The sequence below is a fragment of the Sebastes fasciatus genome, chromosome 13 (genome assembly GCF_043250625.1).
Source record: "Sebastes fasciatus isolate fSebFas1 chromosome 13, fSebFas1.pri, whole genome shotgun sequence".
In the NCBI taxonomy this organism is placed as follows: Eukaryota; Metazoa; Chordata; class Actinopteri; order Perciformes; family Sebastidae; genus Sebastes; species Sebastes fasciatus.
The window spans coordinates 14574013-14600102 of record NC_133807.1 but is presented as its reverse complement, the minus strand read 5'-3'; the positions used below and the strand labels follow the sequence as shown (position 1 = coordinate 14600102).

The following is a 26090-nucleotide window of genomic DNA, read 5'->3' as shown; positions in this document are numbered from 1 at the left end:
ACTTACATTTTTTCAGTGAATGTAGTTTTTTCCTCACATACACTAAAGGCTATAGAGTCGGCTCTTTCAAGGCTGTGTGTGCATGAATGTGTGCTCTTGAGATTGGGGGATGGTTATGTATAAAGCACCGCAGTAATTCACGAACGAATCGTTCTTGTTGAACGCCTCTCTCTCTCGCATGTGTGTGTGTTAGTACCTCTAAAGCGTCGACTAGCTGCTCCCCAGTGGAGATGTTGGGGATGTGGATGGTGGTGCTGAAGGCGTCCAACATCTCCATCTCCTGCAGCACATCCTTCCTGCTGGTGGTGCCGATGATGAGCAGCTTCCGGCCCTGCAGGAGGAATAAATGCTCTGTTTTGTACTTCGTTAATTACACCACATGGCACATTCTCCAGTCAATTTCCGTGACGAGTGGAGATTAATGGGCCATTCACAAGCTCAAAAATGTAATACATGTGAGTTTCGACAGCTATAACCACAGGCACAGCAAATTTATTTGGGTCATGGTTAGATATGATCTAATTAAAGAGGAAAAAATCTAAAACAGAATTTAAAGATACAGAGATATCTAGGACTCCAGCTAAATCTAATCATATGTTGATGCAGTAAAATAAATCTGGTATCTGTGTAATAAGCCCATCCAATCATTTAGTTTTGGCCCGAATGAACTCTGACCTTTGGCGGAGCTTTCTTCAGCAGCACCAGCAGAGCCTGGAGCACCAGGTTGGAGAAACGAGGCCCGATGGGGACGTAGTCCAGCAGACGCTCGATGTCGTCCACCACCACACAGCTGAGCTGTGACTTATAAGCATCATCAAAGACCTGAAACAGAGCGAGGGCGGGAGGGAGGGAGGAGGATTGAAGAAATGGTCAAGAGAAAGAGGCAGGGAGTCTGTTGTTGTTTGTTAAAGCACACTGCAGCACTTACCTTTTTGATTGCCTGGCACTTGGAGGTCTCTGAGTGTCCAATCATCGTGGCTGGAGAGCAGATCTTAATGAAGGGGAAGTCCGAGTCCTCTGCAATCTTAGCTGCCAAGGCTGTCTTTCCACTGTGGGGTGGGCCTGGAGGTGTGGGAGTCGAGAGGAGAGGAGGGCTACAATTTACGGTCTGTCGGCATGTGTTTGTGTTTGTATGTGTGAAAGCTGGGGTGTCATTTAGTGCAGATAGTCGTTTTCTCTATTTGAATGCATTTTACTAAAAGGAAAACTGGCTTATTTCAACCTGGGGGATTTTCCCATGAATCCGGTTATTATCACTTTGCACGCGCCACCTTCGTCTTAGAGATTTGGGGAAATGAGGACTCTCGCAAAACAACGTATACAATACAACGTGTGTATATATAATCAGGGCAAGGCAAGTAGCATGAGCCTCCTACAGCTGGCTGTTTCAGCCGGCTACTTTCTGCGTTTAATTCCAGTCAGACTCAGAGACGAGCATTTGAAATGATTCATGTAAAAAACATGTGTGATTGTGGATTACAAGGCCTATTGAAGGAGGCTGGGACACGGGCGGACACGGGTCATGGGGTATGGGGTATAACACAGTGTAACTGGACCTGCGGACGTGCGTTGCGATTGGCTCAACTTCGGCGAGTGCAGACCAGATTTTACTGCGCATGTGTTGTACCCCAATGATATGACGCGTTGATGACACGTGACTCTATATATATATATATATATACATATATTCACACACATACTGTACATATTTATTACTTCTCTATACATACTATATTCCTGTTTACACCTCTGTGTACATACAGTATATTACTACTCATCATGCATATACTGTATATACCACATCCTGTTTACATTCAGTTTTCCCATCTGAAATACTGTCTTCATCTAAATTACAAATTTACATTATAAATTTACATTACTATTTTACATTTACTTATGTTTATATTTATTTTAACTGCACTATTTTATGCCTTAGATAATCATTTTGCTTTTACTTTTACTTGTGTGATTTCCCTTTTATATATACAGTACATATTTTATGAGCATTGTTGAAGGAACCTGAAACCAAAGATTTTCGCTCGACAAATGACAAATAAAGAACTTTGAACCTTGAACCTAGTGGGACCCATAGAGTCACATTTATGGTAAATACGCCAGCTTGAAATACACCATAAATTTCCATAGTGCTATTTTTCTATATTTGAATGTGTAAATCTTTGTATTGGTCTCACTGATCTGGGAGAAACTCAGGAAATTGGAATCAATCTTGTAGAAAGTCAGACAATATCAGCAATTTTGGCAAAAACTATTAAAATGTAGTGCCGTCTACTGTATTTTTGTGTGTATTTTTGGTTTCTTACCTTCCAACAGCACTGCCACCAGCGGTGTGCGATCACTGTTCTTGGTCTGCTGCACCAGCAGCTCTCCGTCATCCAGGACGTGAGTGACCGGGTCGCCCCATTTGATGATGCCATTCATGATGTAGCTGGAGTAATCCTCCTGGTTTGTACCAAACGCCTGGATAAAAACACAAGCAAGGGTTAGGAACGGTGTTCAGCCTTTTCAGATTATAGGATTAAACTGTATTCTCCAAATCAGGGACATAATCTCTAAAAAGACCAGGTTACATACAGGTTTTATGTCATTGTTGAGGGATCCGAAGAAGTCACTTCTGGTGACCTGCAGCTTCTCTGCCTTCTCCATGTCCACTTCCACTGTAGATGTGGCCTGGAAAAGAATATATACAAACATATACAGTATATAAACACATAAAACTGTATCAAAACAATGTCAGGCTGAGTTGTTTTCTGTGTTTTGGGTTTTCTATACTGTGTTTTCCCTCCTTTGCCCATCTACACACCTTCTTGGTCTTTGTTGAATCCTTGATAATGTTATGAAAGTTTCAGTTTAACCTTGCCTGCATTGGAGGTTGAATTAAAATTATGTTCTCCAAGTTCCTGTTGTCTGTGATCCCCTGCATTTGGGTTCACCTGCTCTATTCTCCCTGACAAGTTCAGTTTACTTGTCACAAGGAGTACGACTCAGCCTGTGAAAACAGTTTTATAATATCTCCTGTGGCTCTGGAGGTAGTGCTTCAAAGTCTGAAACAATAAACCTAATGATGCCATGTTACTGTTTAAGATGTGGGCATTTAGGAGGCAGCACTGGATTGCACCAGCTATGTGTAGGTTCATATGTTGCCTAGTTTGAACATCATTTCTAGCTTAAGTCAGAGTTTACGAGTTACTAAACATTTGAGTGGTTGCACCAGCTGAAATAGTTCCAACGTAGGCGTAAGTTACTACTTAAATCTTAACACCTAGCTTGTGCGGTTGGCATGGCGCATTGTTTTGTCACCAGCTGTTATATCGGCGTCGGCAACACGCACACACATTATAGATTACAACTCTTGGACATTCATGATGACTGATTTATACATTACGCTTTTGTTTTCCATGAGCGGATACAGAAGATTACCGACCTGCTGGCAGCACATTACATGAACATGATTCATGATTCATGATTCAAGTGCATACATGTACTGTGTGTTTAAAGCAATAAGAGTAGTCGCAGTATCGTTATGTCAGCGCTGTAAAACTTTGTGTATTTGGAAGTGCAAAGTGACCTTGATGTGTCGGTTCATGGCGGTGGACTGAGCGGCCCTGACCAGCCCCTCCAGCTCCGCACCGCTGTAGTTCTTAGTCTCGGCTGCCAGCTCCTTGATGTCGATGTCGGGAGCCATCAGGTTGAAGCTTCGCATCTTGTTGGTGTGGATGGTCAGGATCTGGACACGCCCCTTCTCATCAGGCAGACCTGGTGGCGAGACGACGAGGCGGCGGGGGACAGAGGAAGAGGGGAGGACAGAAAAGATGTACAGGGGTATGGAGAGGAGAGAAATGAGTGTGCAGAGGAGGAAATAAACAGGTAAAAGGGGAAATTAGTAATATGCCACTAATATGGATGTCTCTATTCACACATTCTCTACAACACATTCAATTCAATTCAACTCCATGCTGCTTTATTGGCATGATGTGATTAAAAAACATATTGCCAAAGCATATACAAAAACTGAGATATACAGTACAGAAAATGAATTAACTATACGTATTGTATTGTTTTTCAGTATAAGAGAAGAGGACAAGACAAGCAGCAGCAGACTTTTGATAATTATGGAGCTCTGAAACTGACAAAATGTAATAAAAGGCTATTAGACAAATACAAAATATGACAATAATATGTCAATAAATAATATTGTCAGATATGTCACATATGTTACACACAGCACATGGACCAATCACTGCTCTGTACGTACACGGACACACCCATCTCATTATCATATCAGCATTAGAGCCTCTGAACACCCACACAGATGTTTTCAGTTAATCTGGCTGGATTAGACCTCTTCTCAGGACTGTGTGGGCGTGTATAGATTAATTCATTGGCATCTTCCTGAATTTCTTGTTTGTAAAGAAAGAGACATGGAAAAAGAGAGCGTGAGAAAGAGAAGGTGTCCCAGAACACTCACTGATTTCCATCTTGACCTCAAACCTGCCAGGCCTCATCAGGGCATCGTCTATCAGGTCAGGCCTGTTGGTCATACCTGGAGAGGAAGAGAAAATAACAGCTGATGTTAGAGCCATTCATCCTTGTTGGGAGTCAGCTTTAATATTTTCCACTCCACCCCTCTTTCATAGAGCCATTTTTGTCTTTTTTTAGGGGGGTACAGGGGGTATTTAGTGGGAGATAGCAGGTCAACAGTAGATGTCACATAGAAGTGGTGTACATCATCTGAAAGCTGGGAACCTGAAGATTAATTTGAGATGCAGCATTGTGGGTCAAGTTGTTTTCAAATCAGAAATAAACATGAATTACTTAATTAATTAACATAAATTGTGAAAGTATATAACGGTTTAGAACATTATGATCGAAGTATATGATGGCCATTCCCGTATCTATTTTTGGGGTTGATACCATTTGTTACACTGCGAGAATTGATAAAAATTATCAATAATCCCTCCAAAAGCCTTGCTGTGATTTAGTATCAAAAACATTTGACATTTGGAGATTTCTGCTAGAACTGCATTTTTTGGCGATTGGATGGCGAGCACTTCTGTTCTGGAAACTGCTCAGAAACCCCCTTATTGTCAACCCAGCTAGGAAAGCCATCCATCCTCTGAATGCTCCAGCTCTCTAGTTTATGGCTGTAAAGTTTCATGAGATTGTGATTATACTAGACTGGAGGTCACCACAGGTCATTTTATACAATGGCTACTATGGAGACCAACATCATCACACATGAATACAGTTGGGCTCATTGGATCCAGCTACAGTGAAACCCAATTTATGTAATTCCAAGACTGTTAAGGGACCCCGGTATGCAGAAGTATTCAAACACACCATTTTTCGAATAGGTGCAAATAACACATTTATACTGCATGAAAAAAAGAAACTGCCTGTGATCATCATAAAGTGGGCATGTCTGTAAAGGGGAGACTCGTGGGTACCCAGAGAACCCATTTACATTCACAAATTACACTTGAGGTCAGAGGTCAAGGGACCCCTTTGAAAATGGCCATGCCAGTTTTTCCTCGCCAAAATTTAGCGTAACTTTGTAGTGTTATTTAGTGTTCTTCTCGACACGCGAGTATGAACATGATTCCTGAGGTTTTTCTAATTTCATACGATACCAGAATATTAACTTCAGCTCTTAAAGGTAGAGTGAAGCCTAGAGCCAGCTACAGCCTCTGAAAGTCGGCCGAGGTCGCAGGCGCCCTCAAGTAGTGGAAGCGAACCCATTCTGACCGTATTCATCTGTTTCCTTTTTTATTTTCAACTTTTATTTTCAGTTAATTTTGTAAATAATTGCAGTGATGAATACCCTTTATATTTTGACTTTAAGCTAAGTAGGATTAATATGTTGAGGTGTACATGTGAAATAACATCATCACCATCATTTATCTGAATACATGTTATATGTATATTTACTTACATATAAGATCAGTTCCCCCTGCTATTGTGTGCATCTGCACAGACATCACTGTGACAGTGACATCATTCAGTAAATATCAAACAGCATCGGTTAGTTACATAAATCTGCCCTCCCTCCTTCCTGCTATTCTCTCAATCTCTGTTGTTCCCTCATTGGCTGTTATGATGGTGGTGGTGTGGAGAAAATGAATATCAATGCAAGGTTTTTACCATCTGGGACTCGTTTCACAAAAGCAATTTGCGAGCACTACTTACAGATCCCAAAACGGTGGCAGTTATAAAAAGTGATTGTTGCTTGCAGATTGCAGAGTCTTACAGGGCTCTTACATGCTCTTACATGCTCTTGCACAAGCAGGTGCTTTGATTTGACTGGTAATACTGGATGTGTGTGCAACAGGCCCTGCTCTCTAATCAGTATAATGTATCATACAGCTGGCGGGGATGCTACTGACCGATGACCAGGATATTGTTAAGCTGCTCCACGCCGTCAATCTTAGACAGGAGCTGGTTGACCACGGTGTCGTGCACGCCCGTGCTGCTGGCGCCCGTGCCTCTCTGCTTGCAGATGGCGTCCAGCTCATCAAAGATGATGATATGGAGGCCACTGTTGGCTCCCAGCTGGAGACAGGTCGAAAATGGACTAATTCAGTTTTTTTTTTTTTTAATTGAACATATAAAAAAAGTACATGTAGCGTCTCTCACCCTCTTCTGCTCATCCTCCGCATCAGCGAACAGTTTGCGGATGTTGGCCTCAGACTCTCCCACGTACTTGTTGAGGATCTCAGGGCCGTTGACGACCTTGGGCTCGCGGGCGTTGAGCATCTTGCCAATCTGCCTGGCCATCAGAGTTTTACCACAGCCTGGAGGCCCAAACAGCATGATGCCCTTCACATGCTTACACCCTGTAACAAAGGAAGAGGCGAGGGAGAAGACATGCCAAAGGGAAGAGATAGAGAGGAAGAAATAAAAACAAAAGTAAGATGGGGGAAATGTGAAGTGTAATAGGAATCAGAGAGGAGGGATGTAAGAAAGAAGGAAGAAGTCAGAGGAAAGCGAGGATGAGGCAGGAGAGGAGGGGAGAAAGACGTATGCATGTTGTGAAATATTTTAGTGCTCAAAGCCAGAGTGAAGGGAAACAGATTAATCTAATGAATCATAAAACCATGGAATAAATTGTACGTTACTCTGTGTGAGTGTGTGAGGAATAAAAAGCTGACTAACGCCGTTTCCTCCACTGTATTATTGGGTATTAGATGTTGCTACCGCGGGGACCACACAGTATACAAATATACTAGCAAGGCTAGGTGATGCAAACCAAAAGAAATAAAAAAATGGAAATAAAATATAGCCTATTATTTTACTACAATTACATTGTATGATGGTGTATCAGGGCCGTTGTGGGGGGAAAAAAAAATTGGTAACACTTCATAATAACCATCATTTATAAATGGTAAATTGATAGCTGATTAAACTTATTTAATAGTTATTTTACTGTTACTTGATAAACAACAAAATGATAATAATGTTTACTAATTAATAGCAATGCTATAATTTAAGTTATTTGAACAGTTTATCATTGCACACATTATAACATTTTATATGATATCTACTGTAGTATATAAAATGGTATAATAAAGTATTTGTTAATGATTAAGATATTGTTTGTAAACGGTCTATACATATTATTTGGATGACTATGATAAAGTTGCAACTGATGATTATAATTCCTTGTTAAAAGGTTAATAAATACTTTGTAAAGTGTCTACAAACAATATTTAGATAGATAGTTAATACTTTGTCAATGGTTAATAATTGGTTTCTGGTCCATCTATCTATGTAATGTTTATAGATGTAATACTTTTTTTAAAGTTTTACAAATCATTTAGTAATCACTAACAAATACTTAATATAGTATATAAAATGTTATAATGTGTGCAACAATAAACTGTTAATAAATAGTTTACTAATACAATCAGAATGTAATTGTTATCGTCTCCTATCAGCTATGACACAATATATAATTTATAAACAAATTATTTCATATTACACAAACTAATGATAAAGATCATGATCAAGATATTATAGCACTACGAATAATTAGTAAAAAATATTAATTATCATTTTGTTGTTTGTTAATAGTAAAATAAGTATTCACTCAAATTAAATAACTATCAATTTACCATTTATAAATGATGGTTATTATAAATTGCTACCAAAAAATTACAGAGCCGGGGGAGGGGGGTGATAGTCTGAGAAAAAAAAATTTAATTTCCGAGATTAAAGTCGTAAATTTACTCAGAACTCACAAATGTACGAGTAAAAAAACTCAAATCAGTAGGCTATGTTGTTGTTTTTTGAATTCCCTGCAATGTCTCCTCAAAGTCTGGATGCTGATAATAAGTAATGAGTATAATGAGTATTTCCTTATTGCTTAACCTGATTGCAAAGTATAATTTAATTTGGTCATCCAGTGATGGGGTTGATCCAACCTTGCAAAGTGAAGCCATGTGGTTCCTTGACAAAAAAACACAATTTTCCGAGGTTTTTTTCTATCGTAAATTTGTGACAGTAGAGAATTTCCTGTTTTTTTACTTGCAAATTTATGACTTTATAATCTCAGAGAATATCCAATTTTTTTTCTCATAAATTTGCGACTTTCATCTCGGAAATTCTGAGTTTTTTCTTGGAATATCACCCCCCTACCCCCGGCCTATACCTACGATGGCCCTAATAAGCCATCGTAACATTCACTTGTTGGTTGAAATGAATTTAAAAAATGAAAGTACATGCATTACATACAGTAGAGTCTCAGCACAAAAAAATAAGCAAAAAACTAAGGCAGTCCAACATGGTAAAAATATGAAAAGTGACCAAACGGAGTGAGGATAGAGAGAGTTTCTCACCCATCTGCTCCACAATGTCTGGAGGGAAGACTCGGGAAGCGAAGGCCCTGCGGAAAATGGCGGAGAATTCCTTGTCCAGACCTCCGATTCCCATCTTCTCAAAGTTCCACTCTGGGTTGATGATTGACTGTCGGGCCTCTTTGGTCTTTGCCTTACCTGTTAAAAGAAATAGGGGAAACTACTTGACCAGCAACTTGTAGATATACTGTGTTTCTTTAAGGCAAGTAACTCTACAAGGAGAGAGTAAAATATTTGTTTCAGCATCCTGAAAATCAACCATGTTTCAGGATGTTGTCAGATGGGATTTCTGTAGCTCAATAATGAATTAAAATCCATAAAATAAAAGCCAAGTTTGGTTTATAAGTCTTTCTTTTCCTTAGCAGAGAGGTGATTTATGGAAAATGATGCATCAGTGAGAGAATACTGTAGTGCTCTTACTGCCATCCTGTGGAGGAAATAGAAAAGGGACTGGAAAGAATTGAAATATCTCAGCTTTTTAAAACATTGTGTTACACTGAAAGAATCATGCTAAGAAAAACGGGTTCTGACCACATTTACCACCTTGATTTAGTGACATATTGTTCCTTCTCTTTTCTTAAACCCTTAAAATCCAGATCCCGAGGTCAATTAAGTTTTGGGAAAATAATTTACGTACCAACTAGTGAGAGGGATGAACTCTCTGCCTTCTCAAAAACCACCTGGCTGTTGCCCACCATCAGTCCGTTGTCAATCTGTCAGAGAACAGAGAGTTACAATCAGACACTTTAGCAAATACAAGGCCATCTTTTCCTTCCTGGGATTACATGTAGAATATGAATGCAGTGTGGCCCCCTACGGATAAAAACATGTACAAGAGCGAAAGCGTCCCCAGTGCTTTTCGATCTGAAGTGCAATTCTCTCAATGTTTGCACTTCTGCCTATGAATGCATTTTGTCCTTATAGGCCACCATATTAATATAGTTTAATAAATAATGAGTATAATGCAATAAATTAGGGGGGTGGGACGCTCTTCTTTATTGCAGTGACACCGATTGTGAGCTCAGTGTATGAGGATCAGGATGAGGCTTAAATTAATTATTATTATGAATTATTTACCAGAAGCCATTGAGCAGCGGCAGTCGTATGGTAAACATAGTATAGCATATCATTTAACAGTGTTTGCCACTGTAATGCTTCTATCCCCTTGATTCCAGATTATATCCGGACCATTTCATCTCTCAAAAGCAATTAAATTGTCAAGCTAATTCTCTATTAGGTATTAATTGGAGTTTAATTATGGAGGGGGTGACTATATGTTAGTCAAGTTTACAAAATAAATTTAAATTTTGAGCATTCTGGTGATTTTTTTTATGCACCAATTTATGGTGGAAATGTCTTTATTTATGTAAAGGAAAACAGGAAATTCAGGTGCCAGGCGACAATACAATATATACATATATAATGGAATATAATGGAGTAAATATTTACTCTCTTGTAGATCAACTTTTCTCATTTAATGTTATTTCAAAGTTTTAAAATTAATAGAATAAAGTCATAACTTAATGAGAATAAAGGGAAAAATATGTACTTGACCAACAGTGTGCTGTGCATTATGTTATTGCTCTGCTGATATGGCAGTATCCCCTTGAGACTAACAGACACAGAACCCCTCTTGGGACAGGGTGAAATAAGCAGATAAACTATTTCAACAAAAGCCTAATTTGAGAAAGGCTGGTGACACTTTGAACTTTTCATTTCACTGGTTTTGATGACGATTCTTAAACCCGCTCAGGGCTCTGCATGCAGGTCAGGTACCTTCTGTTTCTTTCCAGAAGCTGGCTCTCCTCTGAGGATGCTGGCATCCATGGCCTCTATATCTTTTACCATCAAGCCAAACAGCTTGTCGCAGAAACTAAACACGAGCTGAGAGACGGAGAAAAGCAAGAGGACGGTCAAACCAACTACAGAGCAACACCGAACAACAAAGAACAAAGCAAAATGTACATGTCACTCCACATTATTATGTATTTGTGTGAGAGGTATTTTGTAGGTTTGTGAATATGAACCTGCTGGGTAACGGAGAAGGCCTGGTTGTTGAACTGTTGGATGAACTCCGCTGCCATCTTGTCCGAGTCGTAGGGGGAGGAGTCGGTACTCTTCTTCTGCAGGAAGTCAATTTCGATTGTCATGGCGCCAATGCACTGCTTGGACTTGTCAAAGTTAAAGTTGGCCACTATGGGGACAGACGGGGGCAAATTCAACATATATGATGAATGAATGAAACATCTTAGATAGACTAGCACTGTTAGATTGTATTAGAGTAGGAGGGCGACAGTTTGGAGGGTTGTGTTTTTTGCTTTTGGTCTTTTCAACACTGAAAACACTAATCACAACTAACAGTGTGTAATATCTCCCCACTGCGATATCAAAGCTGGGTAATGTTAGCAGCTCTGTCCTGCTCTTCATTGGATGGAGGGAAGTTTACACCAGGGACAGGCGATACCACACTTTTATAATTCTATATGATACCGCTACTTTTTATTTCAATTTTACCAACACCGATACTGATCATTTCTTAAATTGGCATGTGATTTAAAAAAAAAATAATGGTCATTTTTAGAAAAATATACCTATTTAAAGCATATGTACTACATTCCTGTAACTTTATATTTTAGCCCGATATTTGTATATTCTATTTTATATTCTCTTTATGTCTTAGATTCTCATTTTGTTTTCATTTGCGTGATTTTCATTTTTTTTATAGCCTGCATATTTAATGAGCATTGTTGGAGGGAGTCTGAGATCCAAGATTTTCATTGCCAACGACTGCTTCACTGTAATGTTGTGCACGTGATTATAAAGAACTTGAAAATTCAAACTTACATAACAACCCATTTTCAAATGAGATTGTGGTGATGAAGTTTAGGAATTTAGAGCAGAGAGACAGACACGGCAAAATCTAACTAATAAGGGTTTTACCTGCACCTGGATATGCTTTGCCTCTCTCAAAACTCTCCTGCAACGTCTTTTATTGGACAGAAGGTGGTGCAGAAGACTTGGATGCCACCCACGTTTTGTTTATATAATTTATTATCAATATTTTTTAGAAGGAATCAATACCAAATGAGTAGCTTAAGTATCAAAGTATCGATACCACAGTAACGATTCGCCCGTCCCTAGTTTACACTCTAAACTCCAGACAACACATTGTTAGTCCACAGCCTAAAGCTATTCCTCTTGTCGTTCGAATCTTTTTTATTGTTTTTTATAGACATGGAAAAAGTCATCTTAACATATGTAGAACATATCACATTGTCCTTAACATGAAATAAAAACAGAAAAGTATGTATATACTTATCCTTATTTATCCTTATGTTATGTTTCAGAAAGTAGTAACTAAGGAGGTCGGGGCTTATAGCGAATGTCAATTACAGCAAAAGAGCAATAATGTTCTGTTTGTATAGTTAACCATCATTATCAGTAATGACATAGAGAAAGTTATACCTTCCACCTCCTGGCCGATAGAGAGACCGGCCCATTTCCTCTACAAGAGAGAGATAAAGAAAGAGACATAAGGAAAGGCAATCCAACAAATAGTAATCAACACAGAGTGCTTGTGTGTGTCTGTGTGTGTCTGTGTGTGTGTGTGTGTGTGTGTGTGTGTGTGTGTGTGTGTGTGTGTGTGTAGGCTTACCTGTGGCAGGCTGAAGGCGATGCTTCCAGCTGCCACGGTGTGGTGGGTCTTCACTGTAAACACATACTTGTGGTTGGGTGTGGTCTTCACAGTCACATGTCTGCAGAGATAGGAGACAGTTGGTATTACACGTGTTGTAATTTATTTTTTGGCAAGCACATGACTGTCATTGATGTAACGAGTATATGCAATGTAACACTGCTCACTCATCTTAAAACCAACTCATCGTATTTGACCTTTGACCCTTTGATATGTTCTTGTCCGCTCTATTTTGTGCTTTAACTTCACCTTTACATTTCATCTCCATTTTACTCTTGTGTTTTTCTGCCATGCCTTCTTCCCTAGAACGACCCTCTTTCTAATGTAGGCTACCTTTCTGTGACATTTTAATGGTATATGCAAATTATTCTCAAAATTCTCCAGTCTTTTATTTATTTTTTATATCTGCAGTACACTTTTGTGCCACATGAGGGAGCCTGAATGTTCGTATAGTAGCCTACTCATAACATTGAATCTAATATGAAAGGCTAGCGTACATCCTGTTTGTTTTACTGATGAGAGGGAAAAGCGACAGCCTGTTAAATCCGCCTAAATGCATTTCTTTGGCGTTGCTTCTAAAGTATTCAACGTGTATATGTTTTCAATAACACATGCATTAAACAAAGTTGTGATTCATCACACGTTTAGCTCTTTGAAACGGCTGGTTTACCTAATCAAGACAATATAAGGTGATGCAGAAATGGCAGTAAAAATGGTCAGGAATTGTGAAATGGGTCGCAATGGTTTGTCATTTTTGAAAAGTGGGTCCCGAGAAAAAAAAAGTTTGGGAAACACTGGTATAGGCTACCTCCCCATAGTTGCTGTGTAGCGATTAAAGCTGCATTAATTGATTTTCTTTTTTGGCTATGACATGGTTCATGTTTTAACAAACAATTGCCTTTTACACATCCAGCAGACATGGAGCGACAAGGCATGCAATTTCGTTTCTGGACAAATATGATCCAAAATATGGTCCAATATTCAGTCTCCTTTTTGCTCTGGTTTGGTCTCAACCAACTCTTGAGGGAAATATGTGCCTCTTTAGCTGCTAAATGCTCCACTAAATGTTAAGTAGCTAGTTGCTAACGTTGATCGCCTGCTGTTTGGTGCTGAGTAGGTAGCTTTGTGACGAATAGAAAAGGCAATAATCCAAAATAGAGTAAAAGGCTCTGCAGAGAGGGTATCACATGCTGGGATGGAAAAACTCCTTTCACATTACACAGAGTATTTTACTCATTGTTGATTAAAAACATTGGTTAGCGTAGCTTTAATTCATTCATTCAAATACACCACTGATCTTTCTACAGTACTCCAGGTCACATTTCAGGAGGTGAGGAAAAAAACACCAACATATCATATCATCAATATTTAATTAGCCAATTTCGTAGAGGCATTATTGAAGAGTTGTGATTGGTTAATCTCCGATGGTTACTAGTGTACTAGTTCTCTCCTCTCACATAGGCCGTCATTCCAACAAGGTTCATCAAGAGAGTTTGAGTAACGGTGCCTTCAAATAGGGTCGTGTTTACCGTGTTCACGAGAAGAGTCCATATGAACGCCCCCCTCTTGTGGTAGTCACGACCTCGTAAGTGGAAAGTTTCTGAAAGCTTATGAGTTGTGACGTGTTTGTTGACGTTGTCAGAAATGGCGGAGGCCTTGGAAGTTAATTTTTTGGTACATAATAAGGTGAATATATTATAATTTTAGTCGTATATTGTTTTTCTTCTTAATTTTATATGTCTGAGGAAAATGTTGATATTCCCAACGGCCAGTCATTATTCGTTTACTGCATTATGTTACCCACTTGCTAGCTCGCTAAATTGTTAGCTTCTGTGGCTTCTAGACGCCGACAGTAATGTTAATATTGCCGTTGATTAGCAGCGGCTTAACCACTTGAACGCCAAGCATATCGTGTACACCACTTCCCACGTTGTAAAAACGAGCTCACGAGTTTCATTTAAAGGCACCATAAAACCCTTTTTTAAATGCTGTTGCTCAGGAATGCATTACATGGTATAATTGCTGTGGCTATTTAACACCTTAATTTTAAAGATCCATGATACCTTGTTGCTAGGCTACTATAGAAATTAAGTCACGACTTTGAAAATACAATATCTTGCCAGCAGACTTTGAATATCTGCATATACTCATTAGCAGAAACTTTAATTTCCAATAAGCACAACAGCGTTGAACCCAAAATTAATTAAAAAGAACACAGGTGGCACCAACACTGCTGCTTGGTGGCACTGAATGATAAAGACAAGGCTGCAGTTGCCATGGCAGTGAAAATCTAGGACAAACTCAAATCACAGATTTACTTTGAGATCTGTCGAGTGGCTCACACTTTAAAACAAGCATAATGTGTGATCTTATTCTTTTGGATAATCAATAATTGACCTAATTCTTAAAATTATATTTTGGCGGGAAAGTAATGTGTGTAAATTTGTAGACCTATATGAACCATTTCTTGCATGTTTTTATTTTTGGATTGTTCCACACTTATGTAACTGTACTTATGTGCACGCTTATGTACATTTGCTGCTGCAAGGGGCATGTGTTGTGCCTTCTGAAAACCCTCTGTTGTTTGTCAGAAGCTTGATCCCATCATTTATTTTTATTAGCAACATCCCTTGTTTCAATACACAAAAGAGATAAAAGCTGAAACAGGATGAGTGTCTGAATGTTTTTCATGTAAAACCGAGTGGTAAAGCTTTTATTTCACAGTTGCACAACTGACAGGGACAAAATAATGCAGACCCACAAAAAAACAACGGTGTGTGTGCAACCGTTTGTAATTTCATGTAGAAGGTTTAATCTGTGATGATGCCAATGTAGAAATGGCAGTGAAATAACTTCCTACTCGAATCACTGAGATAAACTTGTGCTGCGTTACTTTATGGCTGAATGTGCCAAGTTTGAAGATGGAGGAACTGTACATAATTACTTTTGATCTGACAAGTTGGGATAACATGGATAACCATAGCATCGTTTTTTTTCTTTTTAAAGTTATTTTGAACTATTAATGGTATGCCTTTTTCTGCAATATTGGTTTAATGTATTTACATCATGGATGTATAACAAGTAGGGCTGTCAGAATTTTATATCTCACTGATAGAATCCTTATTTACTGATCAGGGATCAGATCAGAAAAAACATTTTTTTTAAGGCGTTAACATACAAAGCATTTTCTTGTTTAGTTTGAAGGACCTGTTGTCGTTAAGGTTAAGCTTCACAGTTTATACCAAAAATCTTAACATGAGACTTGGTGAGTCAGGTTGAAAAGATGGTGTCTTTTTATATCAAATTATTGAAGCTTTAATTGTCATTGTTACAATATCCAGCAAAATTACGATGCACCCTGCAAGTCCTGCAGCCTCATATCAGTTTAATGACTGTGACCTTCTGGATGGTGGTAACGTGGGTGGATGGATGAGTGTTTTGGACAGGTGAGAAAACGATTGGAGAGATGCCTGGCTGTGTGCCTGTATTGACAAATGCATCGATGAAGAGGCGATAATGACTACTCACTGTCCTGACTGCAGATCCTTCTCATTCACCACGGCACAATTAGTCAGCGAGAGCTCATCTGTCGGGCATCGCGCCGCTTGCATGGTCTGCGAAGAGAAGGAGGAGGAGAAAAGGAGCAAAATGTTTAAGATAGGGCTTACAATGTATTAAAATAATTAATTGCGATTAATCGCTATTTTCTATCTGTTAAAAATGTACCTTAAAGGAAGATTTGTCAAGTATTTCATACTCTTATCAACAAGGGAGTGGGCAAATATGCTTGCTTTATGCAAACGTATATATTTATTTTTGGAAATCAATTAACAACACAAAACAATGACAACTGTTGTCCAGAAACCCTCACAGGTACTGCATTTAGTATTAAAAAAATATGCTCAAATCATAACATGGCAAACTGAAGCCCAACAGGCAACAATCAGAATCAGAATCAGAATCAGAATCAGAATGGTGTTTATTGCCAGGTGTAAGAGGTATACACTAGGAATTTTCTTTGGCATTTTGGCATAGTACCTTTAAGTAGAGTTTTATTAATTTTAGATGAATATATTGGCACTTTTACCTAAGTAAAGGATCTGAATACTTCTTCCAACACTTTAGATAACCTAATGAGCAAGAGGGATGAGTCATAGAGTACTGTAGGAACGGTGACGAAGTCTTCACCTTGATTCTATATTTAGAAAGATGAGAATCAGGGCGTGTCTAAAGGGGCGCCATTGGGCTAAACTACCAGGGGCTCGTGCAGTGCCACTCTTCATATAATACCACCTGTATTAGGACACATATCTTGTGCAGGTATCTTTTGATGACTAAATAAAAGCCAAACTGCTCAGCTCTATCTCATGAAGAGGCAATTTGTGCATCCAAGTCCATGTTATTTTTATCTGTGATTTGTTTTTACCTTGTTTTGACTTCCCATTTGAGTCTGTAATTCTTTATCTTCCTGGAGTCTCCTACTGCTTTACAGGCATGGTGTAGACAGGTTTAGATATGAGGACACGCTGCCATGTTCTCATTTTGACATGAATTGAAAAGCCTTTGCAGTGCAACCATCTCAGAAGAAAGGTATAAAAGCAGCCGCAAGGTTTAGCAGATAAGAGGAATTCCAATGCGCATCACTGCAGCCTGAGCACATGAAGTGGTAACCATGGTAACTGCATTAAGCAATCAGACAGAGCCTCTCTGAGGATAAATCGTGTTTTACTGCTGGCAGATATATCACAGGCTTGAATAGCATAGACCCTCTGAGGCAACAAAGGTTACTCTGCCACAAATTGTTTTAAGTCATGTGTTCCAATACATCAGACCTGCACTCGCTGTGGACACTGATAGCTTTCCTCCACATTTGATCTGTGTATTTATTCAACTACACTGTTCAAAAAAAATGAAGGGAACACTCAATTATCACAGTATAACACCAAGTCAGTTAAACTTCAGGGATATCAATCTGTCCATTTAGGTAGCACAAGTGATTGTGAATCAGCTTTTTCATTGAAAACAGCTTGAAAACGACACCATGAGAGCTGTGAGAGTGAAACACAACAGTAAGGTTGCGGGCTGGACAGATAAACAATGAGCTGAAATTCTCCGTAAAGCTGAGCTGAGCTGCATATTCAAATGATAATTCCCTGTAGGTTCATCACTATGCATTGTTTTTACATTGTCATTTGATACATTGGTGTTATAAACATGTTAATTACAGCCACTTGAAATAATTCCTACCATGTTTGCAACAGCAGATGGACAACTCAGAGTTGTGTCTTTGTACAGTATGTGCTAATCCATAAAGCTGCTGCATGTAAACAAATACCCATCACCATCAGAGCATTCTGCAACTTGCAAAAGCTGCAGCCTTTGTACCAAAATAGCACAGAAATGCTTTTTATCAGCTGCATTGTCAGGCCTCCTCATTAGGAGGGTAGCCATGGATAGAAATCAAAAACTGTTTCATGGGCGAAATTCCAGATCCAGATCACAGGCAGAATCTAGTAACTAACCAAATCATTTGCATAAGCCCTCCTCCAAATTTCTGCCAAATCCATTCATAATCTCTGAGGATTCGTTTCCAGAACAGACAAATAATTTGTCTATCGTTGACAACAACACTGGTAACGAGGTGTTCAAGCTGTTTCAGCCAACTGAATGTATTTTAATATTTATAATAATGCAAAATGAGATACATTTTTCAAACTAGATGTGAGATTTGAAGCAGCTTTCATTTCTCCATCATTACCATGTAGTGTGTACGCTATGCTCAGAGCTAGTGACGTAAAATAAAAAGTGAGAGAGACTGCTTATGGTCGGCGGAAGGTGAGGTGGATGGGTCCAACAAACACAGGACTTGCAACCAGGAGACTGGTGTTCGAGACGGATGTTCCTGTCCCAAAGTGTTGAGTTGTTTTGAAGTGACGTATGTGACGTGTTTTCAATACTTCTATTATGTTGTTTCCATATGTATTTTACTTAGATTACGTACTTATTTTAAAACCCAACCATGACGTTTTCCCATGAGTGATTTGAGTGTTTTTTTTGCGTTCTCATGACACGTGATATGTCCTTAATTTCGTGCTATTTATCCGCCTTCCCATGAGATTGGGTTGCAATACCATATGCTTAACGTTGTGAAATGATTGGTTAGATTTAGGTGACAAAACTACTTGGTTAAGGTTAGAAAAACGATCATGGTTTTGGTTAAATAATTACGTAATAACATAATAACGTAATAACGTAACATGACAACGTAACGTGACAACGAAACATGACAGCGTAACGTGACAGTGTAGCGTGACAGCGTTGCGTGACAGCGTTGCGTGACAGCGTTGCGTGACAGCGTTGCGTGACAGCGTTGCGTGACAGCATTGCGTGACAGCATTGCGTGACAGCGTAACGTGTCAGCGTAACTATCATAAATAAATAAAAAATGCCCTTAGCGGACTTTCTTACATAACGTTCAGTAACAAACATATATATATATATATATGTATTATATTTTTGTTCTCTAACTGTGTATTTATACATAAGAAAATGAGAGAACAGTAGATATAGAGAGGAACTGGGAGAACAGAGACAGAAAGACAAACTGGCAGGAAACACTGCAGTGCAGGCAACACGCCCACGTCACCTGCTCCCCTGTAGTCTGGCCAGACAGAGGTGACACAGAGCAAGACCAGTGTGTCAAAAGCCTTAAAGGGGACTTTCACTCATAATACATGTCAATTCTTTCCCTTTCTTGTATTTAATCATATACATTTTTTCCAAAGAGAATTTCATCGTGTTCACTAGATATCCAGGTAATCATTCACTGTTCCTATATCAAACATCTTATATAGCAGGGCTGAAATACAACAAGGACTCTACAATCCTATACAACACAACAACAGCCCAAAAGAATCATACCTCTTGTACAATTTGTTTTGACTGAGTTTTGAAATGTGTATATACTGTATCATGAACAAGAGTTACAACTTCAAAATTAAAGCTGCATTGATTGATTTTGCTTTTTTTTTTTTTTTTGGCCACTTGGGTTCAGCGGAACAAGCTGTAAACACAATATTGACAAATCAACACCTCATAAAGTTGTTCTGGTGAAGGCGTTAGTTGTTTTGGGACTCCAGGTGCAAATTAGCTGTGGAGCTAAGCCTGGGAAATTTACATTGATGTTGTTAACGTCAGTGTTGGTTAATGTGCTTAGTCCCATAGAAATAAATAAGTAAACAAACAGAAAGTTGCCTATTTACATATTCAACATATATGGAGCAGCATTAGCATTCATTCGGAGTCATGTTTCTCAAGACCTGATGATTTTAAGTCCAATGTTCACTCTCCTTTTAGCTCTGTTTTGCTCTCCTCCAACTCCTTAGGGGAATATCTGGCTGGTCAAACTTCAGTTGTCGGTACATATCAAAGATGTCCATGTATTTTTTTCTATTATACAGGACATCAGTGCTTAATCATTAGGACTTATTAGTTCCTTGCTTGTATCAGGACAAAAACGTAATGTCTTGAGCCACTGTCAATCACAAAAGGTCTTAAAGCAACTCTGACTAGTTCAAATATTCATAATGTTCACTGTGCAATTATGTCCCATTGAAATTAATTTGCGAATATCTGAAATATTATCAGACAATCAAGCAAACCCATATTCTGTTAAAAAGATATTTCCCCTGTGGAACATAATATAAATGTGATACATGATGGAACATCTTTTGTGGTAATGGAGATGGGAAATATTACTTTAAGCAGGGACAGCAAGGTGGCAAAATACATCGATATGGATGACAGAGTGGGCAGTAAAGAGCAAAAGTATCATGAAATACTTGAAATATAAATACATGATTGCTGCAGTTATCTGGAAACTGCATCCCATCTGGGTTACCCTAGAAAGCATCTGGGTAACCTAGAAAACAGTGAATATCAAGTGTCATAACATGATTTATTTAATACCCAAAGCAATTTATTTGAAGCAGCGTTTATTTGCGATGGACATCAGAGATAATGATGTCCTCTGAAAGTGTAACAATTAATCTTTAAATAAGTCTGAGTTATGATATTTATGAGAGAAAGAGTGCGAATTTGGACACAGATTGCATCAATCAGGCAGTAAGGGTTTTAAAATTGCCTCCACAAGCTCTGTCACAACCACTGCTGTGGATCCAACTACAACCACAATAACTAGAGAAGTTTATATGGAGTTTTTGTTACGATTTTCCAACACATTCTCAATCCCAACTTGTCACATACGGACTCTTGGTCAGGACCCCTTGACGTTCCCGACGTAAGTTAAGTACATTACGTATGTGACGAACTTAAGCATGTTACATTACTACTTGGTTAGGTTAAGGAAAAGATTTATTTCGGGTTAAATAACTACATTTGTTACGTAACTTAAGTTACGTACGTAATTTAAGTACTTAAAGTACGTGATGCAAGTTAAGTATGTTACGTAAGTTGATTTGCAGATGTAAATGAAAATAAGTCAACGCTGACTTTAAGTTTCACCGTGACGTCACCCATTGTTTTGTGGACTGCCGTTATGAAGCATCGAGTTCTAATACGTTCTAACATGTTGTAAAACTGAATGAAACGTCACCTTTTGAACACACTAAAAGGCTTCTTTAGGTTTAGGCAACAAAATTACAACTTCTTTAGGTTTAGGCAAAAAAAAACAGTTAAGTTTAGGGAACCTTTCATAAATACTACGGTCGCTAGAGGTTGCTGTCGTGTTCTTTTATACCTTCTTTTGATGACCTACTATGTGAAAAGATGATAAAATCTACTAGTGGATGTAGTAGGCCCCTACTGACCCACATCTATGGGGCTTATTGCGACTGATAATGCCTAATAGCCTGACAACAGTCTAATTGTCAGTCCACACTGACTACATCCTCCATTTTCTGCAAAGGGAGCACACTTGTACGGACAGCTTTTAAGCAAACAGGCCGTAAGGATAAGGGTTAAAATGACTTTTTTGTCAAATGTTTTGATTACTACCAAATCTCTTAAATATAAACCTTCAATCCACATTTAAGATCTTAGATGTTGCCAAAACACGGCTAATGTGCTAAAACACCAATGCACCCCACTGGGTTTTGATCTGTATTCAGACTACCTGCCACCTGAATCGGAACAAATCCATTTAGTTCTGGGCTCCAGAGACTAAGCGTTCTGCGAGAGTGGCGCTGCGACAGGGGAGCTTATTAATGGATGCTAATGAGTTAGCATTTCCATTGAGTCAGCACATGACGCCGGCTTGACATTGCAGCTCACTGGGTTGCAATAGTGCCAGACATACTAGGGTTGTTGTTATGTGTATGGTTGCCTATGGATGTCTCATGAGGTGCTAAACAGCTATCCAGGCTGAAGCAGGGAGGGGGGGACTCGGAGCGGTACGTTCGCTACACAACCATCTCCTAGAGAGCCACAAACAGTCAGCACGGCAAAATATATATTCCACATGACGAGGAAGATGGCAGCTCGTTTTGAAAATTCAACAGGTGTGGATCCATACATACCTTGAAAAATATTACGACCTTGTGGGCGCCAGCGGAGGCAAGCAGAGAGGAAGGACAGAAGACAGTATTTGAGATGGAGGGGGACTTAGAGCAGCGAGCTGGGGCTGAGTGCGAAGCTGCGGTGGCTGAAGACGGATGCATTCAAGTTTCATTCACTCATGCAAGGCCACATTCACATAATGAGATCAGCTGGGATGGTGTCAAGTGCATGCGGACCAGAGTTGGGGTTTGTTTGGATTGGATTCAAAACCATTTTTTAAACCAGAAAACACATTTTGTTTCTGTCTTTTCTTTTCCAAATGCCAAATTTTCCTGTTCCGAATTTACACCCCAAATCTGGTAGTGGTCGGATGATGTGCCATGCCAAACATACACTGTTATGTTTATCATAAGGCTGTATCTCTTCCCCACATTAAAGACAAAGTTCCAACTGTCTTATTGTGGTAAGAGACATGGATACAAGAGAGAGGAATCAGCCGACTTCGTTCTCTGATGGGTAAATGTTAATTGTTAATGTATGATATGAGAAATGTAATCAATGTGACCATACTGGGAATGGGAACCTTTACTGTGATATGCCCTTATGGTGATTAGCTTCCACATTTCATTCAATCAATAAATCAGTCAATCAGGGATGAATACATTTGAAAAATCCATAATTTGTGATTGAATTCCCTCAAGGGCAGTGATTCACACCAGTACTAGTACGGTTATTGCCTTGTGATTTTTCTACCGTTGTATTGTTAGGATTGTTAGGACTGGATCAGTTAGCATTAGCCGGCATGCTCAAACATACAAAACATCACAGGTAGAAGTAACAGTGTCAGAATAACAAGTTTTTAACAAGTAGTCATGTTAACATCATTTGTCCTGCATGAATTCCCTGATTGACTCACTGCTCCAGTTTCTGAGCAGAGCTGTGTCTAACTTTGCCTGGAGGAGGATCTGAGCTACCTCTGACAGCTCTTTAATCTCATGAGGGACAGCGACTTCAAGGAAAGTATACTTGTAAGAGCAGAAACCACATTATTATCTAACTCTTTGCATCTTTGTGTTGCGAATACTTGGTAGTAATTGGCCTGAAATGAAATCACACAGCTTATAGATTTCATAAAATAGGTTATGAAAGCATAGTATGTATGACTCATATGTTAAGGAATAGTTTGACATTTTGGGAAATACCCTTATTCGCTTTCTTGCAGAGAGTTTAATGAGAAGATTGATACCACTATCATCTGGCTAGTTTAGCTTAGTATAAAGACTAGAAACAGCTACCCTGGCTCTGTCCAAAGGTAACCAAACCTGCCTGCCAACACCGCTAAAGCTCACTAATTATCAGGTTATATCTCGGAACCAGTAGCTTCCTGGAGTCGTCTCATTGGTTGCCTGGCAACTGGTTCTGGCCAAGCACAAAAAATAGGCTGCGTCTGAAAACGCATCCTTTGCGCTACATACTCAATATGTGTCAATAAACAGTAGTATGTATCTTTTACGGACGCACTGAACTGCAATCACCCCGTCACGTTCTGAGAGCATCCTTGCTGGTTTGAGATGCGTAACCATGGTAACCTGTACCAAGCTCTTTTGACCAACACAACGATTTGTGAGAATCACAAAGTCTGAACTAACTTAAAAACTATATCATGCCGATAGCAAAAGTGGAATATTATACTTACACTTGAACTGAAGCGTTATTGACGCTACAGAGCTGTCCACCATTGTCTATTAGGAACCTTGTTGTTACTACAGCATTGCATTGTGGGATGTTGATGCCGCCGTAGTGTCGAGTGTTCGCATACTAATATTTCACAGGAAATAGTATGAAATTCGCATACTATTCATTTTATACTAAGGTTTCAGACATACTAAAAAATCTCACATACTGTTTTAGCATACTGAATAGCATGTTAGTATGGTAGGAAGGATAGGAATTTCGGACGCAACCAAAGTCTGTACTTGGCCAAGAAATGGTAAATTTTCCGTTTTTACACTTTGGTTTTCCTGTACACAAACACTGCCTAACATGTTAATTCAGAGGTGGTGGTAGGTGGATTTTGTTAGCTTCGGGTAGAGCCAGGCTAGCTGTTTCCCTCGGTTTACAGTCTTTATGCTAAGCCAAGCTAAGCTAACCTACTGCTGGCTCCAGCTACATTATAATTGAACAGGCATGAGTGGTATCAATCTTCTTATCTAACTCTCAGCAAGAAAGTGAATAAGCATATTTCCCAAAGTGTTGAACAGCCAGCAGAACATTTTGCACGGAGAGATCACAGTTCTTCAGAAGAGCAGATTGAGAATAAATTGCTGACATATTTCCAGGATCTCATGACATTAAAATTGTCCTTCCTTATTTCCATCCATCCATCTGTTTTCCCTTGCTTCCTTCCATCTTCCCTCCTTCCTTCCAGTAATAAAATATTTACAATAGGCTTTTGTCTTTTGAAATAAAGTGTGCTATGACTGCAGCGTGTCAGTAGAGCTAATAAAAAGCTTCAACAGTCTCTTTGTTTGATCTACGTGGAGGAAATACATCGTCTGCCCCTGTCTCTGGTTTGTCTGGAATATGAGAACATCTGTTTGAGTTGCTGCTGGCTCAGATGTTTCTTTTATTTCTTCCTCTCAGCTGCTGTTGTATCGTAGTCTCTCATATTTACTGTAAGTTAAAGGGGAACACCACCCAAATTCAGAATTCCAGGATATTATTTCCATGGCCTAGGAAAGTGCAGTCAATATTAGTGAACATGAGCTACTCTCTCTCAAAGCCAGAAACCAGAGAAGGAAGTCTCAAACTTGTGATGTCATAGGGTATAAAGTCTGGAGCTGCTCCGTAGACAATGAATGGACCCACAAAATGTTTGTTCTAGCAATCCAGTTTTTGGATTTGGGAGAGAGTTATTCATGTTTACATATATTTTTTGGACTGTCTTAGACCATAGAAATAACATCTATGAATTTTGAAAATGGGTGTAGTTCCCCTTTAAAGTCTCCAATTTCCTGCTCCCATAAAATCATCTCAAAAAATAATCAGTCCCAGAGCTCTCTGTGAAATGATTTTGGTTCACCATGTCGCCCCATCTCATCAGTTAATGTGTTCATTTCAGCATTGAATCAATTTTATGACCCTGAAATAAATGTAACTCTCGCCTGTTAACAGACACTTTCGTTCTTATTACCAATCATTCTGTCTCCCTCACCTGAGCCTGTGATTAATCTGTGGTATGATCTCCTATTTTTTCAATATATTATTCCAAAAGTGTTTTGGCAATGCGTAGTGTGTGAAACTGCAGAAGCAGGGAGTGGTCGGATACTGAAACGGCGACTCCCTGCATCTCCCCTCGCTTGCTCTAAAAATTCCAACCATGCCATTAAATTATTCAGTCTGCCGGGCCTCAAGAGGCGTATCCAGTCAGACGCCTGCAATCGATGGGTAACACAGCTCTGCTGCATCACAGCCGATGGCCTAAGATAGCGATACAGCACATAGCATGGTATATCTGGCATCCCCTGTTAAGCTTAATGAATTCTGAAGACGTTCTCAGTTTTCTGCTTTTGTCAAATAGTCCAAGTGCTCTAAAAATACACTATGATATATTACGTCAGCAGAACGTTTTCCCATGAGTCATATCTTTCATCAGTATCTTATTTTGAAGGTACAAAGCAATCTCTGAAGATGGAATGGAAGTTGGTAGTTACAATGCATTTGTTTTAAGGTCTGTATCCTAACATAACCTGATACTGCCCTACTTTCTGGCCTCTCACTGAAATATACTGTAGCTGCACTAATCAATATTTTTACATGAGCAATGGGTCTCATGACTGACGGGCGAATTCACAAAGAATGGATTGCGGATGCTGATAGCACCGTGAGTTCATTCATGAGATCATTTGCAACACAAGGTCCGATTCACAAAAGATATTGTGCTGATGATATTATAGCGGAAACATGCCCATAACGTTTTGCAGCTGAGTGCAATTTTCCCTTTTTTTTCT

The 26090-nt window shown here is 39.1% G+C and overlaps 1 protein-coding gene across 4 annotated transcripts in view; it reads right to left on the bottom strand.

Moving 5' to 3' along the window:
* Window positions 1–26090, bottom strand: part of LOC141780445 (vesicle-fusing ATPase) — a 44541-nt gene that overhangs the window by 5001 nt on the left and 13450 nt on the right. For 2 of the 4 annotated variants that reach the window (XM_074655678.1, XM_074655679.1), the window contains exons 2-18: window positions 22101–22118; window positions 16093–16178; window positions 12526–12625; window positions 12336–12375; window positions 10898–11064; window positions 10647–10754; window positions 9508–9583; window positions 8853–9008; window positions 6652–6851; window positions 6402–6567; window positions 4487–4561; window positions 3587–3774; window positions 2593–2688; window positions 2322–2478; window positions 929–1062; window positions 676–822; window positions 197–331 (exon numbers count right to left, since the gene is read on the bottom strand). In XM_074655678.1, the coding sequence (XP_074511779.1) occupies window positions 197–331; window positions 676–822; window positions 929–1062; window positions 2322–2478; window positions 2593–2688; window positions 3587–3774; window positions 4487–4561; window positions 6402–6567; window positions 6652–6851; window positions 8853–9008; window positions 9508–9583; window positions 10647–10754; window positions 10898–11064; window positions 12336–12375; window positions 12526–12625; window positions 16093–16178; window positions 22101–22118 (2049 nt within the window). The remainder of the gene's footprint in view (window positions 1–196; window positions 332–675; window positions 823–928; window positions 1063–2321; window positions 2479–2592; window positions 2689–3586; window positions 3775–4486; window positions 4562–6401; window positions 6568–6651; window positions 6852–8852; window positions 9009–9507; window positions 9584–10646; window positions 10755–10897; window positions 11065–12335; window positions 12376–12525; window positions 12626–16092; window positions 16179–22100; window positions 22119–26090) is intronic. The other 2 variants (XM_074655680.1, XM_074655681.1) reach the window with 1 other exon arrangement.